The 17,223-nt window shown below is 35.0% G+C and overlaps 1 protein-coding gene across 1 annotated transcript; it reads left to right on the top strand.

Moving 5' to 3' along the window:
• Window positions 1–2,942: 2,942 nt before the first annotated feature.
• On the top strand, window positions 2,943–11,266 carry LOC125222628 (nudix hydrolase 3). The gene is made up of 21 exons (XM_048125347.1): window positions 2,943–3,228; window positions 3,690–3,869; window positions 4,061–4,138; window positions 4,647–4,743; window positions 5,227–5,360; window positions 5,766–5,847; window positions 6,536–6,622; window positions 6,948–7,054; window positions 7,297–7,468; window positions 7,563–7,792; window positions 7,886–7,967; window positions 8,312–8,377; window positions 8,508–8,585; window positions 9,030–9,125; window positions 9,348–9,454; window positions 9,597–9,765; window positions 9,917–10,000; window positions 10,271–10,365; window positions 10,468–10,558; window positions 10,628–10,774; window positions 10,968–11,266. The coding sequence occupies exons 1-21, from the start codon at window positions 3,137–3,139 to the stop codon at window positions 11,028–11,030; spliced, it is 2,337 nt and encodes a 778-aa protein (XP_047981304.1). The 5' UTR covers window positions 2,943–3,136; the 3' UTR covers window positions 11,031–11,266.
• Window positions 11,267–17,223: the final 5,957 nt, after the last annotated feature.

Here is a 17,223-nt window from a genome sequence, read left to right as displayed (position 1 = left end):
ATTGCCGCAGAGTCTCCACCGCTCTTAGCCTCGTCGTCAGCCTCTGTCTGTTGTGTTGTGCACTTGATTCACCACCTTCCATCTCTCTCTGTTCGTAGTTGAGCTCGACGGTTCAGCTTCACCCCGTCTGTTTGCCTTCTCTATCTACTCCGCAGCAATCGGTGCCACCACCTCCGGGTACATCTCTCACATACTTTCTTTCACCCAAATAAAACTCTAAAGAATGAACATCACACAGTCTAACTGATACGGTCGGATTTTGCACTATTTTAAGGCCATTATTTGGTCCGTTTTCGATGTCAAAGTCACTCTACACGTCCATTATTTGCATATTTTGTCTATTTTGGTATTTTGACGTGTTTTGTGAGAAATGTGCATAATTGAGCCGAAAAATGGAGCCAAAACGCAAAGTCTGGAAATCTGGAGTCGACGGTGACCGGCGACCGCCGCGGAGGTGTGCGGCAACCGCCGGCGCCCAGCGGGCAGTCAATGCAGCGGTCCGCCTCGGAAAAATACGCTTGGATGAGAAGTCTCGCCCGGCGATCGCCGGAAGCCATGCGGCGGTCCGCCGCCGGAGAAACAGACTATCTGGACTCCAACGCGGCGACCACCAGCCAAGGTGCGGCGGCCCGCCGGAGAAAAGCGGCGAATCCGAGATGCCCTAGATTTGCTCCAAGATTTACCATATTTTGAAGATCTTTTCCTTCTACATCCTTGACTTTCCCCTATAAATAAGACCTCAAGCTTCATCAAAGAGAGAGCTTCTACTTGCAAAATATTTCATAGAGATCAAGAGCTAGAGTACTTCACTTGTGCAAGGAGTTGGAGAAGGATTTCAAGAACATCAAGAACGACAAGGATTCAACCTACGTGTTTTATTTGCTTTAGTTTTATGTTCAAATTATCTTTCCTTCAATCTATGTGTTTAACTTATTTCATCATGTGTAACTAAACTCATAGGATTCTAGGGATGTGTTAGTAACGGCTTTGGTTATACAATTCCTTTTTCTATTTAATATTCGTTTTGTTTTTAATTTGTTTCTTCTCTAAGTAGCTTTGATGCTGCATGATTGAGTGACACAATCTTGTATGATTTAATATAGCTTGCTTCATAACTGTGAGAGAGTTCAAGCGAGTTAGATTCACTTAGTAGACGCTACAGTTAGCTTCCCTTAAAACGACACCGTTAATTGAGAGTGATGACTTTTCAAGGGTCTTAGGAGCTTTACGGAGTTACGTGTTAGGATTGACAACCCTAATTTTGTAATCAACGTTTGCATCGCATGAGCATAAGCTAGGTGACTCGTCCTATCAAAGTAATAACTGTGCTAGGGTATTGTAGTTTGGAATTTGTATAACTATAACTGTGAACGCACATCTCTGGGATTCCCTTATCTCTATCGATTATGTCTATGTTTTATTTGTATTTAGTTGTTATATGCTTTATATTGTTTTCTATTTCCAAAAGTTTTCAAAAACCTTTCGTTATTCCAAATAGTAATTGAGTCTTAGTAGAGGATAGACACTTTGTGTTTGCCTTCCGCGTGTTCGATATCCGGTACTGACCTTTAACTATACTATATATACTCTGTATACTTGTAGGTATTTATAGTGCTAAAAAATAGTGCATCACTAACTCATCTTTCTCTCTCCCGTTCAATTCTCCGGCAATAAGAGCCGTCGTCACCGCCCAACAACCCCAGCCTGCTGCCCTCATCATCCATCGGTGGAGGCTTGGAGCTGTCGCCGACTGCAATCAAAAATCATATAATTAGTCCATTAAAATGAAGATTCAATTAATGGTGTGAGTATATATAACTGATTAATCTTATTTGAGAAGCCACTATTGCCCAATAGGAGCTGCCTTTTTTTCTATCCAATGGTTGTCATTTCTCAATATGACCAAAGGTAAACAAAATAGCTTTATATTGCCCCTCCAAAAAGGGCAAAAATGTCTTTTCAATAAACTGTCACTTTAGATTAGTAAGATAAGATAAGAGTATTTTTTATGGACATCCAAAAATGACAAAAATAAGACCGTTTTTCGTTGACAAAGGGAGTCCATCCGTTCCTTGTTAATTTAGTCGTTTTTCTAGTTTATAAAGTTTCAAGATAATTGCGGCATTTCTATTTTTTGACAAAAAAGAATACTCTCTTTTATTTTATCCTCTTTTATTTTATTCTCTGTCCACTTAATACACTATTTTTAATCTCTATGCCCAAATGAAATGCCTTTATTCTTAATTGGTTATTTCGTGTAAATTTCCAAATTCTAACTTGACTGTACCCTCTGTCCACATAATTGTAAATTTCTCATCCAAATTCTAACTCAACTATAAATTATACTCCCTCCATTTCATAGTAATAGAGTCATTTTACCATTTTGGTACGTTCCATAGTAATAGAGTCATTTCTCTTTTTAGTAAAAGTCAACACATTTTTCCACACCTACTTTACTCTCTCTTACTTTATTCTCTCTTCATCTCTCTACCTTTTTCATTTTTCACTTTAATCTCCCTTTACTTAACTCACCTAACACAATTTTTTAATATCTCTTTACTTAACTCACCTAACACAATTTTTCTTAATCTCCGCGCCGAAAGAAAACGCCTCCATTACTGTGGAATGGAGGGAGTACTATTTTCGTCATAAAACATAGTTTTAGTTGTGAATGACATGAGTTTTAATAAGATATTAGTAAAATAAGAGAGAATGAGAAAAATTAAATAAATTATGAGAAACAAAAAAAATAATAAAAGTATTATCTGAGAAGAAACTTTTTATTTTTAAAAGACAATTTTTTATGAATATTTTAAAATGGGAAAATAGATTATTTTTCGTGGAAAAAAAAGAGAGTATTACAAGCTGACTCCATTTAATGCAATCGCCGTTCTTCCAATTCAAAAATTCCCACAAAGATGAATTAAATATTCGCAAGAACCTATCTTTTTCGCAAAGGTTGTTTCAATCGGATAAATTCCATTATCTGCCAACGCAGCTGTGACTAGAAAATCAACAATTTCATCCTAATTTTGTCATTTAGACTCAGAATTTATTAAAAGAGTCGTTGATCCCACCACTAATCCACCCACCACCGCTGCTTCTCTTTCTCTCCGATCAAACACTTTTCACAGCAATGGCTGCTCAGTTGAGTGAGCAGGTTGTCCAAGTAGAGTATCTTGATGTACTCACCAACACCGGAGAGAAAACCGGCGTATCTAAACCCAGGTATAACCCTTTAGATGAAGAATCAATCGATTATAAATTGCTAATTACAGCTCTGTATGTATTTCGTTGAAATTTTCCAAGAGATTTTCGTGTAGAACAGTTTAAATGGGACGAATTTTGTAGAGAGTGGAGCTCTTGTAGCAATTTGATCTCCAAAAATTGTTATGTATTTGCTTGAAGCTGTGTTTTCCCCCCTTTTTCGATACAATGGCTTTGTCGATATCGTTGAGCTTCGAATTTCATCATTTCAATCTAGTTAATAATGTTGGAAAATTCTGAAAATATCATAGTATCAGTTGTCCATTTTCAGCTTTGGAAAGTTAACGTGGCTTTCTCGATTGCCATGTTGTGCTTTCAGTTCAGTATATTGATACAAAATGGACGGGGCACAATTGCTTCAAAATCGATAGTTCACATCTGTATTTACACAAGGAACTTATATGTACATTTTGCCTTTGTAGGGGTGACGTCCACAGAGATGGGGACTATCATCGAGCTGTACATGTGTGGATATTTGCTGAGAGCACGCAAGAACTTCTTGTCCAACTTCGTGCTGATTGCAAAGATTCCTGGCCTGGCCATTGGGACATCTCTAGTGCAGGTCATATCTCTGCTGGAGATTCATCTCTTGTCACAGCGAGGTATTCATCATTTAATTGTATATATTATAGCTAGACATACTAATGCATAGGTCTTTAGCTCTATAATCATTTTTGGAGAACTGCAAGTTGTGATAATTATTCATAATAATATATTGGATCATTTTAATCAAGATGTGTTGGTTTTCTTATTTAGATTGGTTATACCTGAACAAAATTTTATGTGCTTGTAGGAGGGAGCTTCAAGAAGAGCTTGGTATTACACTTCCAAAGGATGCGTTCGAAAAACTATATATTTTGCTTGAAGAATGGTTAGTCTTAGAAATAGCAAATCTAGTTTTCAGTTGGACTCTTTGCATATTTTCCATGATAGTAGTTATTATTCCCCCTGTCTCGATAAATGTGGATCGTTTACTTGAAACAAAAAACACAACCTTCTTTATATACATGTCCAAAAATAATAAGCTGCCGGGAAGGATGAATTGTCTACTAATAAATTTAATGTAAGTGCGATTTTTACTTTTCGAAGCTTACTCCTCTTTACTTCATTGTATCTGCTAGAGCATGAACTTATTCCGCTGCTTTTATGGTGCATGAAATCATCACCCTGAACGCGACTGAAAATGTCTTATAGAGTGAGAGGCAAGTTGGTCAAGAGTCTTACAATTTCTTTACATAGGTGTCCACGGAACAACCCACATATAAAGTTTTGTAATCACCGATAGATTTTCTCAGAGTTCCTCGTATAGAGTTGGTCAGTGTAGGAATTCTTTTAGTCTGATGCCACAGTGTATGATTATGCTCTGCATCTTCTTTCAGGGTCACAAATGAGGGGAAATTCATTAACAATGAATACTGTGATGTCTATCTTGTGACAACAATAGACCCAATTCCACTAGAGGCCTTTACTCTTCAGGTGTGAATGCTTATCTTTATTCGTACAAGATTTGCACTTGTGCATTAATAAAAAAAAATAAAAAATCCAGTAAAATTTTGGGTTAATCATGTTTTTGTGTCCTCAACTTTCAGAAAATTTGTTTGACTTATTTCCCGTTTGACATAATCCGACGATAGAACGATGAGTAAGCTCACCGGATTCTTAAATGGATTAAAGCTTAATTAAGGTGAATTATTTGTTTTGGCTTAATCATGTTTGGCGTCCCAACTTTTACTATTTCCCTACATAAGACCCTCAACTTTGAAAAAAGTTTGATTTATGTCCAGTAAGTCAGGGACCCAGAAATAAATTTTGATATAATTTTATTGATATTCATTTTAAGCGGGAAAGCATCCTAGTTACATTGTCATTCTACTTTTTGTCCTTCCGCAATAAGTTGTTCTGTGAAACCCTGCTAAAGAAATGCTTGCAGATATCTTATTGACATGGTTATTGTTGAAGGAATCTGAGGTTTCAGCAGTTAAATATCTACATTATGAGGAGTATAAGAGCTTGCTTGCGAAGAAAGATCCTCAATATGTGCCTTATGATGTCAATGGTCAATATTGTCAGTTCTTTGAAATACTGTCAAAAAGGTATGCCGTGAGGTGTCTCTGATATTTCATATTTGTTGCATTTCTTTTGATAGACTTCATTTTTTATTGAGTAGAGTACCTTTGTTTTTCTTAGCCTGATTTGTGGTGTATAGTCCTTATCTAATAGTAATACTCCATCCGTCCAATAGAAATTGGCCATATTTCCTTTTTCGTCCGTCCCATACCAATAGTCACATATCCATTTATGGCAACCTTTTTCTCCTTCTTTTTTACTTTTTCATTTATGGGCCCACCACCCACTACACAATTTCAACTACTTTTTCTCCTTATCTCTTACTTTTTACCAATTTCACATTAAAACCCGTGCCATCCCCAAATGGCCAATTTCTATGGGACGGAGGGAGTAATAATTTTCACTAATGTGCTTAACTTTTATGTCTGTAGGTACAAACAAAATGCTGAAACACGTGCTACGATTCTACAAAAGCAGCTGAACCGTTATGCCCCTATTTCCCTTGGTGCAGAGGTTAACTTCAAATAATTTGTTTCTTCCTTATTATGATTTTTTTTTTGAAGAATTGACATTTTGAGTGTGAATGAGCAGCAAATAGTCACTGTGGTGTCATCTCTTGCATGTTGTCAACTTCTTTGGAAAAATCTTTAGGACAGGCCACCAAAACAATTACTCCCTCCGTCCACGAATAAAAGTCCCGTTTTTCCATTTTAGTCCGTCCGCGAATAGGAGTTCCGGTTCACTTTTACTATAAATGGTAATAGGGTCCCACCTTCACCTAACTCATTCCACTCACATTTCATTTAAAACTAATATATACAAGTGGGACCACTATTCCACTAACTTTTTTCCGCCCACTTTTCTTAACATTTCTTAAAACCCGTGCCGCCAAGAAATGGCACTCCTAATGGCGGATGGAGGGAGTATTTTTGTTGCAATCTGACATTCTAATATATGAGCTGCACTTTTCATTAGATACTAATTACGCTAAATTAATCATAGGGGAATGAGGGGTTGCCTGCTAATTAAGATCCATGCGTCTTTCATCTCATGTCATTATTTATTTATATAGTTTTAGTTTTGGGAGGGGATAGCAGTGAGAAGGAACCCGGGACCTCTTCCTTTTGAAAGGGATTAGCAGTGATTTCCATAAAGAAAATGTTGTTATTCTAATTCATCATTTTCCAACTGTGCTTAACAGTATTCAGGGCTCAGCAGTGCAGACAAGGAAGTTCTGGCATTAGTTGTAAAAGCAGCTAGAATAATGGATGACATTTCCTTCATTCAGGTAGTACTCCTTACTGGTTTATGCCAGTCGCCAGACAAATTTAATAACTCATTTTCTCCTTGCTGATTCAATTAAAATGGTTAATACGAAGGTTAGCTATATATAAACGGATTATTTATTTGAACTTCTATTCTTGAGGTTTAACTTGTACTTCGATGGGCTTTATTTCCTTTTAATTTGAACCGTTTACTTTTATTCTACAATCAATTTCGCTTAACTGACAAAGGAAACCTGTTTTTGTTCCAAATTTCTGTTAGTCAGCTTCATTGATAATAACACAGATTTTATTTTGTGTTCTATTATTTACACTTCTTCACAATAACAGGTCTGGTACAGCAATCCATCTTTGAGAGACTGGCTACAGCAGCATGCTCAAGAGTCTCGGTTGAACAACTTAAAACAGATGTATTTTGCTGTCAACAAGAGTCCATGGTACACTTGCTTCTTGTTACTGGACTTTATTTTCTCTGTTGGTAAACCAGACACCTTACAACTAATATATAAATTTCCCAGATACTATGAATTGTCGAAACTTCTCATTAGATGCATTTTTGAAGGCTAAAAATCTTTAGGACAGATTCTGAATCTTATGACTGATAGCTTCTTCTTCACTTGTATGCTTTTCAGTGATATGTAGCTCCTCTGAGTTTTGCTATGTCTTATTTTCTTGTAAGGTCATGTCTCGATGAAAATGAGGCATTTTTGACGAGTGCAGACTCAGCAGTGAAGCTGCTTCTTGAAGCTACAAAGCCAATGGCTGGGTGGAAGGGAATTGAATATAGGACAGCATTCCCCATTGTTAAACCACCGGGTGCAAGCTTTTACCCTCCAGATATGGACAAAATGGTATATACGCCAGTCCTCATAGTGCACTACTTGCGTAGGTTGTCATTCTACCGCTTTTTGGGGCATTTGAGGTAAATTGAAGTATTTATTATAGGAATTCGAGTTGTGGAAAAAGAGTCTCCCCGAAGATAAACAGAAGGAAGCGATGGGCTTTTTCAATGTAATCAAAAGGCAAAGTGAGAGAATATTGGATGAGTCTCTTTCAGTGGCCACCCATGATACTCATGATTTGTATATTGTGCCTTACTCTCAAGAGTACAATGCTTTACTTACTAAGGCTTCTGATCTATTGCACAAAGCGGGGGACCTGACCAGCTGTTCGAGGTAAAGTTTCTACTTATCCCTGAAATTCATGTATCCGAAAAAAAACAGCTTAAAACAAGAACATATTTTCAATAAGTGAATCTACTGGTGCAGTTTGAAGAATCTATTGCATAGCAAGGCTGATGCGTTCCTATCAAATGAGTACTATGATTCAGATATTGCCTGGATGGAATTGGTTAGTTAACACATTGGAGTATTTGATTTTTCATAGTTAAGGGTTCTCATTTAAATCTTTCCCACATATCTCTCTATATATACACATAGCCATAGAGGAAATGTGGTTCAAATAAGAAACCTTGTTTATTGTGAGAATGGAGAACTATTTGCAGCCCTTCGATCGCGGAGATACAAGGTGAATGCATCTTTCCGTTGAATGAATCCAGCACCAGGGTTTGAATTCCATGAGGGGCAAAATTTGATTATTTTTTTTTGGTTCAGTTAGTTTATTTTACGTTTAGTGCATACTCTGATGTTTTAGTGCATGTAAGCATAAGATTTCTTTGTTATTATCTTCTAAAGGATTCAAAGCTGGACATTACTATTGGTCCATACGAGACATATGAAGACGCACTTTTTGGATACAAGGTATTTACATCGGCCATTTGTTTATGATTAAATGGACTAGGTATTTATGGCTTGAGGAACAAGATTTGTTTAGAAACTATTTTTGCTACGTTTTTCATTAGTGTATATTTCTTTGTGATTTGATCCTTAGGCCACTTTTGAGGCATTCATTGGCATTAGGGATGATGAGGCTACAAGTCAACTTAAATTATTTGGCGACCATTTACAGGTGCACTACTGAGTTATGTTTACTGTTTATCAGGGTTTAGGGTTTAGCTTATTCCAAACAATATGTTTTGATCCACAATTAACATTTTTGTCAAAATTTAACATGCAACCACATTTTGATCATATTAGTGCGTTAATTATCATTCTAATTAATTATTTAAACCTAATTAATTATTCTAAAAATTTTAAGTATTGTTTTATTTTTTAAATTTGAATGGTTATTAACTCATTAATATGATTAATTAGAATGATAACTTACTCACTTATCTAGTCAAAATGCAGTTGTCCATTAATATGGAACTATTAATAATATGGACCAAAACATACTGTTTGAAACCAGAAGCTAACACACTACGTGACCATTTTATTTTGGAGCAAATGTAGAGTACCAATTTTGGACGTTAGTTTAATCCTTCTTCTCTAAGAATTAAGAATTGGTTTCTAGGTTTTGGAGAGAAATCTTCCGATGGACGACATTTATAAGTCAGAAGATGTCAGTGCAGCTCCAATTCGAGTGGTGCAGCTTATTTATAATGCTGGGGTATGTTTTGTTGATAAAAAGCAAATATATGTTCAGGTGAAATTGGAAGTGTAGATTTTAAAGTTAGTGTGGAAACCAGAATTTCGTCAAAAGTTGATTATTCAGAGGCTATCAATATCCCTTCCTTTTATTTTGCATTAACTTTACATGCTTCTCTGGCGTGTAAATGGCTTCTTCGTGATATGTTTCAGCACTGAACTTTGGATAAGCTACCTTTTGCAGGACGTGAAGGGCCCACAAACTGTCGCGTTTAATCTTCCAAATGATGAACGGATAGTAAATGAGAGAGGATCCTCTATGGTCATGCTAAAGAATGTTTCAGAAGCAAAGTACATTTTCCATGAATGTTGCCTCTAAAATTGAAAATACTTGAGCATTAGTTCTTGATAATGTCCAGGAAAAGTTGGAAATTGAATTTATCATCCTCCTTTTTATTGAGGTTTATTATATCCATGCCCGTTTCTTGATCAGGTTTAAACTTATTCTTCTGCCTATATCCCATGTATGCATTATGGAGGAACAACGTAAATATGTGGATTTCAACTCTTTCTTCACTCACACGGTTTGTCACGAATGCTGCCATGGTATTGGACCTCATACAATCACACTTCCGAGCGGACAAAAGTCGACTGTGAGATTGGTAATCATCTAAACCTTGATATTTACTGCTTGAAATAATATGTTCAGATAATACTTAGGTAGATATAAGCTAGATGGATAGAAGAGGATGATTTTCCTTGTAGATTTTTCTTCTTTATGGTGACAGTTGAAGAACTTTGTTTATGTTGCAGGAGTTGCAAGATGTTCACTCTGCTATGGAAGAAGCTAAAGCTGACATTGTTGGCCTTTGGGCCCTAAGGTTTCTTGTTAACAAGGTATTAAGCACTGTATTATTTCGTTTCTCCTTGTTTTTCTTTGTTTGTGGTAATAAAAATCGTCGTGGGCCTCTTTGGTCATTCGATGTTGTGACAATGCTGTCGATATCTTTCCAATTATTTGGTACTTGGGTGCATACCATATTAAATTCCTGAGAACCACATATAGTAGTTGTAGCAGCCAAGCAGGCAATATTTTGCCATGTTTAATGTTTCATTTGGCTGTTTAATTCCTTTCAAACCTCCTCAAGTGTAGTTTCTCTGCTGCAGAATTTACTACCAAAGACGCTGCTGAAGTCCATGTATGTTTCTTTTCTTGCTGGTTGCTTCCGCTCTATACGTTTTGGCTTAGAGGAAGCTCATGGGTAAGTATGCTTTCTCGTTTAGTAGTGCATTTTACACCATAGATTCAAACACGCAAATTTTAACCTATATTTTTTTGTCACAAAATAAATTAAAATGTGCAGGAAAGGACAGGCATTGCAGTTTAATTATTTATTTGAGAAGGGCGCCTTCCTTTTGCAGCCTGATGGAACATTTTCTGTTGACTTTGATAAGGTATGATAAGCTTAAGACTGGCATACTTCCTTTCGAGTGAATTGACTCGGGTTTCTTCTTTCACTCAAGGTGGAAGATGCAGTGGAGAGTTTGAGCAGAGAGATCCTCACAATACAAGGAAGAGGCGACAAATGTGCTGCAGAAGCTCTTCTCTCAAAGTATTGTGTGTTGACACAACCATTAAAATCCGTGTTTGAGAAACTGTCGTTGATTGAGGTGTGTTATCTTTTGCACGTGTTCGAACTATGCATTTGATTTTGATATTTGGCATCAAGAATCGGAGAAAATTTAGTGCCTTCCTCGTCCAATTCCTATCCAAGAAAACATCAGTAACACGTTAACAACTATTGTTTGTATAATTGATTATTTGGAGTATGTCTGTGATGAATTTTGTGATTGGTGATTGCAGGTTCCTGTGGATATATTGCCTCATTTCCCTATTGCTGATGAAGTTTTTGGTATAGAACTTTGATGCTGTGAAGAAATTAAGGTCTCTCTTAAGCCTAAAAAAGAAACACAATCAGAGGGCTTGCCTTGCTTTAGTATATCTTGGTTTGGTTTTGGTCGAATAATTGGCACTGAAAATGACTCAGCATTGTTATTGCTGGCAAAAAATAAAGGCTAGATTAAAGATGCCATTTGACAGTAGTCTTAGGCATTGTTGTAATGTTGCACCATTTAAATGAAGGTAATAACATTTTCTTTGAATTGAAGTGTAACCAAAAGATTTTAAGTGAAAATGGCGGATATAGATCCGATAGAATAGGGAAGGTTCTGTAGTATGCTAGAGATATTCATATCGGGTTATGATATATGCAATGCTCGATTTTATTGTAGGCTAAGGAATCAAAACATGGAGGTCATTTTTATTCGTTTTTAGTTTATTTTGAAAATTGCATTTTAAAAATAGACAGATGAACTAAAACAATATAAAAATGACCATTATATTTTTTAAATTTAAATATTTGAAAGTGATGTATCTGCGTTCTACAATATGATGTTCGGTTTTGATGTATTTATAAACAAGACTTGCATAAAATAAGAAAGATACAAGTATCATGTTGGATAAACAAGACTTGCATAAAATGAGAAAGATATAGTACTGTAAATACTTTGTACCTTATCTGCAACACTTTTTCATTTGATGACAAATCTTATTATAAGTTTTATACTCCCACTGTTTATTTACAAGTTCAATTATTTTTCTATTTTGGAAAGTTTTTTTATAATTGAGTTAATTTTTCTTATTCTTACTTTACTCAGATTAAAAAATGATGTGTAATGGTATGTAATAAAGTAGATAAAGTGGTCGGATTTTTAAATTTGAATTCCTGTATTATATAAAAAAAAATTATTCAAATTAAAATTTTAAATAATGTTAATGTGCATTTTTATAGCACATGTACTGTAAAATAAAACCAAATTCTTATTTCCATATTCAGACCTTTTGAAACTGATGTGATAGAGAGAATTCAGTGAATCGAAAATGAATTTTTATATTGAGATGATTAAAATTATAGAGGGTTGTCATAAATGCATAATTAGATCTTAGTGTTGAACGGTATCATTTTAAGATTATTTTAGTTAATTCTTTGTAGAATGAACTAAAATGAACTAAAAATGAACTCCGTATTATCTAACAATGTTCTAAAATGAACTAAAACGAATGAAAAATGAGGAGTTCGATGGTTCGATCGTGGCACTACAACAATTGGAATTCAAATCGTTCACAGAATCCTATATATACATTCACAATGATTAAATGCTTCAGCTACTAAAATTAGAGAAAGCTGTTGGACATTATTTATCATCATATATTCAAGAATACATAATTGAATATAAATAAAGCAAGATCTATATAAATAAACCAAGATCTTCGAATAACATGTATTTCACGCAAACCATAAACATAATAGGATCGAGATATATCTTGGCGATCCATAGCGGAAGCGATTGAGGAAGGAGGAGACAACCTTTTCCGGTTTAGTGGCGCAGCTCCAACTCCAAGGATTTGTTTCTCTCTCTTTCCCTCGTTTATGTGTTCTCTGTAATGTGTGTGATTTGATGGGATCCCACATTTGTATTTATAGGCAGAGAGAGGACAAACCCTAATTATCAAACCCTAAAAGCCCTTTCCATCAAAGAGGCCAAGTAATAATATGGACGATTCTTTTACATTAATATTGTAATATATTGATAATAATTATAGGAATATAATTCCTAAATCAATCGTATTACTAATTGGTTATAATATTAATTGTAATCATTGCTATAGAAAAGGAAATGTACTGTATATATTAGTGATCAACTAATAATTTAGAGAGCATATTATAGCTAATTGACCGTCCCTTTTCATTCCAATTAATACGATAATTAATTGATAGTAAATTAATTAGGGAAAATGTGTCTTATACCAAATATATGTATTATACTAAAAATCCAATTCTATTTAGGATTCTATCACATGTCACATATGTGAGACATAAAACTTACATTCTCCCACTTGGCGAACACGTGGGACACAAAGTTTTTGATTCTTCCATTTGTCACACGTGACAGAGCCACAGTAAAATAAATATAATAAACATAAGGCGCCCATAATATTGGACTTTATAAATACTTTCATCATTGGCAAACATAAGTATTATATTAGAGAGACTACTAATGCGGGTCATGGTGGGCGTATATCATTCAATCGATATAGTTCCTTCCATGTATCACATCACCAATATCTACTCTAATATAATCTATAAGTGACACCGCGTCCGTAATTTTCTTATTTCAAGACCTCCTGCATTAATACTAAAAACGTACTTATGCATATCAAATAATAAGTATATGCAGGAAAAGTAGAAACAACTTTATTGAATTCAAAATATCTATAACTTAAGTGTCTGAACCAACATGGAAACATAAAGATTAGACGTTTCCATACCCAAGACCCATTATGTTAACTTATTCCATAAATGTCTTAGGCGGTAACGCCTTAGTCAATGGATCATCAACCATAAGCTGTGTGCTTATATATTATATAGATATTCTTTGTTCCCAAACTTCATCTTTCATGACAAGAAACTTTAATTCCATGTGTTTAGCTCCTTGAATACTTGTCATACTTACAGAAAGATACGATTGCACTATTATCACAATACAATTTCAACGGCTTGGATATTGAGGAGACAATACCAAGGCCTGAAATAAAATTTTGCAATCATTAATGCTTCAAAGCAAGCCATAAATTCAGCTTTAATGGTGGATGTTGAATTAGAACTTTGCTTTACACTTTTCCATGATATGGCTCATCCAGCCATAAGAAAAATGTAACCAAAACTTGATTTTCTAAAGTCAACACATCAAACATAATCTGAATCGGAATATCCAATCACTTCTAATTGATCAGATTTCCTAAATGTAAGCATATAATCTTTTGCCCCTTTAAGTATCTCATTATTATCTTTGCAGCTCTCCAATGTTCAATGTCAGGGTTACTTTGGTAACGACCTAGCATTTCGAGCGCAAAGCTAATGTCTGGTAGTACAGACTTGAGCATACATCAAACTTCCCACAATAGATGCATAAGGAATATTTTCCATCTCTTTAGGTTCTAATTCAGTTTTTGGACATTGATTCAAACTGAATTTGTCACCTTTATGAATTGGAACAACACTTGGAGAACATGCACTCATGCCATATCTCTCTAAAAGATTCGATCTATGTAGCTTTTATGAGACAATCCAAAGTCCACGTGATTGATCACGAGATATTTCTATCCCTATGATATAGGATATCTCACACATATCTTTTATGTTGGAATTTTTAGAGAGATAATTTTAGTGTCATGTAGTAATCCAATGTCACTACTAGCAAGCAATATATCATCAACATACAGAACCAAAAATATGAACTTGCTCCCACTAACCTTGAGGTATATGCACCGATCAACAGTGTTTTCTTTAAAACCAAAAGCAGTAATAGTGTCATGGAATTTAAAATACCATTGTCGAGAAGCCTGTTTCAGTCCATAAATTGATGTCTTAAGTTTGCAGACTAAATTTTCATTCCCTTTCTTAATGAAGTCTTCAAGTTGTTTCATGTAGACTTCTTCTTCCAAATCATCATTTAGAAAAGCAGTTTTCACATCCATTTGATGTAGTTCCAAGTCGAAATGGGCTACAAGTGCCAAAATGATTCTAAGTGAGTCCTTCTTTGATACATTGAGAGAAAGTCTCTTTATAATCAATGCTATCTTTTCTGAGTATAACCTTTGGCAACAAGTCTGGCTTTAAATCGTTAGATTAAACCATTTATGTCGAATTTGGTCTTGAAGACCCATTTACACCCAATACACTTTTGTCTATCGGGTAATTCGACAAGGTCCCAGACTTTATTATAATCCATAGATTTTAACTCTTCTATCATGCATCAATCCATTTATTAGAATTATTACACTTAATGGCTAGTGAATATGAAACTGGATCATTACGTATTCATATATCACATTCGGATTCTTGGAGATATGCCACATAGTCATCAGAAATGGCACTTCTGTAGATGCTTCTTCCACACCCATGTTCAATGACTTTGGCATCATCATTAAGTGGTTGGTCATTCAAATATTGTTAGGCTGTTCAACAATATTTAGTACACTTAATTCTTGAGGAAATTAGGGAAGAATGTTATACCCTTATTTCATTAATGACCGCATTACGAGTGTTAGAACTCCCACTGATCTCACCATTCTCAAAGAATCATATATTTCCAGTTTCCACAATTCTCATGCTATCATTAGGACAATAAAATTATACCCTTTGGATTTTTCTAGTAACCCACAAAGTAACCACTAACTGTCTAAAATCCAATTTCTTTTCTTGCGAAGAGTATACTCTAGTTTCCGCTGGACAGCCCCAAACATGAAGGTGCTGCAAACTGGGTTTTCTACCTGTCCAAAGTTCATAAGAGAGTCTTTGGTACAACCTTACTAGAAACCCAGTTTAATACATAAATAGCGGTTCTAAGAGCATAAATTCACAACGTTATGGGTAAGGTAGAATTATCATACTTCTAACCATTTCCATGAGAGTTCGGTTTCGTCTCTCAGCAACATCATTCTGCTGAGGCGTACTTGGCATAGTATATTAAGCATAAATGCCATGCTTTTCTAAGTATTTGGCAAAAGGTCCATGTAATTGACTTATTTTAGTGGTACGACCATAAAATTCACCACCTCTATCAGATCGAATAATTTTCACCTTTCTATTTAATTGCCTTTCAACCTCAGTCATAAAATGTTCAACTGTGCCTGAGATTTTTCTTGCAATAAATAAATCCATAACGCGAAAAAATCGTCAATAAAGGTGATAAAATATTTTTCTCCACCAAAAGTCGAGACATCAAAAGGTCCGCAAATATCTGTATGTATAATTTTAAGGAGCTCATTGCTTCTTGTGGCATTTTTAGTATTGTGTTTGGTTTGTTTACATTTAATACAATCCACACAAACGGTAATGCTTGTAAAGTCTAAATTCGAATGAATATTATCCTTTATAAGCCTCTTAATTCTTTCACTAGAAATATGATCCAGTTCCTTTATGCCATAAGAATGATAAATTCGAATGAATATTATCCTTTAGACGCTCCTTCGGTTGCAATATGAGCATGAGATGCACCCATTCCATACTTCTTCATCTTATGCTCCTCCTAGACCAATACGTTTCCCAATTCTTTAAGAGTCCACTAATCTTTTATAGTGAATCAATTTGGAATGGTCTGAGGATATAAGGAAGTTAGGATGAATTGAACAATGAAATCCTTATCCACCTATAATCCTAACTTTTCCAGCTTAGAAGAGATGTTATTTATTTCCATCACATGCTCGTACATAGTCCGAGAACCATCATATTGCATGCTCATGAGATCCTTCATAAGTTTTCCTGCAATAGACTTATATGCAGTTGTGAAGCGATCCTCAACATTATGCAAACATTCTTTTGCAATATCAGTCGTTGAGAGACTTTATCTACAACGAATATTCTAATGAACTATAAACTTAGTCCTGTTAGATTTTTCCCAAGCATTATGGGCAATCAGCCATCTACTTTGATCATAAGATCATTGGCTTATCATTCAACAATGTTAGGTCCAAGTCCATTACTCCAAGAGTGAACTTAAGTTTCTCTTTCCATTCAGAGAAGTTAGATCCATTAAGTTGGGGAACGTTTGAGGTAAACATACTAGTAGAAAAAAAATATGTTTTTACATTATAGGAGCAATTAAGAGATGAATGCTCACATATAAAAGCTTTGAATAATAACACGAACATTAATTTGAAAACCCATATCATGAGGCAATTATGAAAACTCCTTTGGGTAGTCTTCATACAATAATAAAAATCATGCTTTTAATATCCATATCTTAGTTCAATAATTGAGTAATAATAAATTGGCGTTACCTTTGGGTAATCGACACCAATTTATATTATTAACTCCATTAGTGTTCATTATGTCGCAAAGACTATTTCCTTTGGGAATCTAGACCTTTTATGACAAACAAACTATTTAGATAATGAATAACCACAACAAGCATGATGATTAATTGCATAAATGGATTTTCATATCAACTTGATTATAAACTCTTCTTATTTTACCTCACTTTGGTGATTGCAAAAT

This window comes from Salvia hispanica, chromosome 4 (assembly GCF_023119035.1).
Source record: "Salvia hispanica cultivar TCC Black 2014 chromosome 4, UniMelb_Shisp_WGS_1.0, whole genome shotgun sequence".
Classification (NCBI taxonomy): domain Eukaryota; kingdom Viridiplantae; phylum Streptophyta; class Magnoliopsida; order Lamiales; family Lamiaceae; genus Salvia; species Salvia hispanica.
Note: the sequence above shows the minus strand (reverse complement) of the source record. Positions and strands in the feature narration are given on the sequence as shown.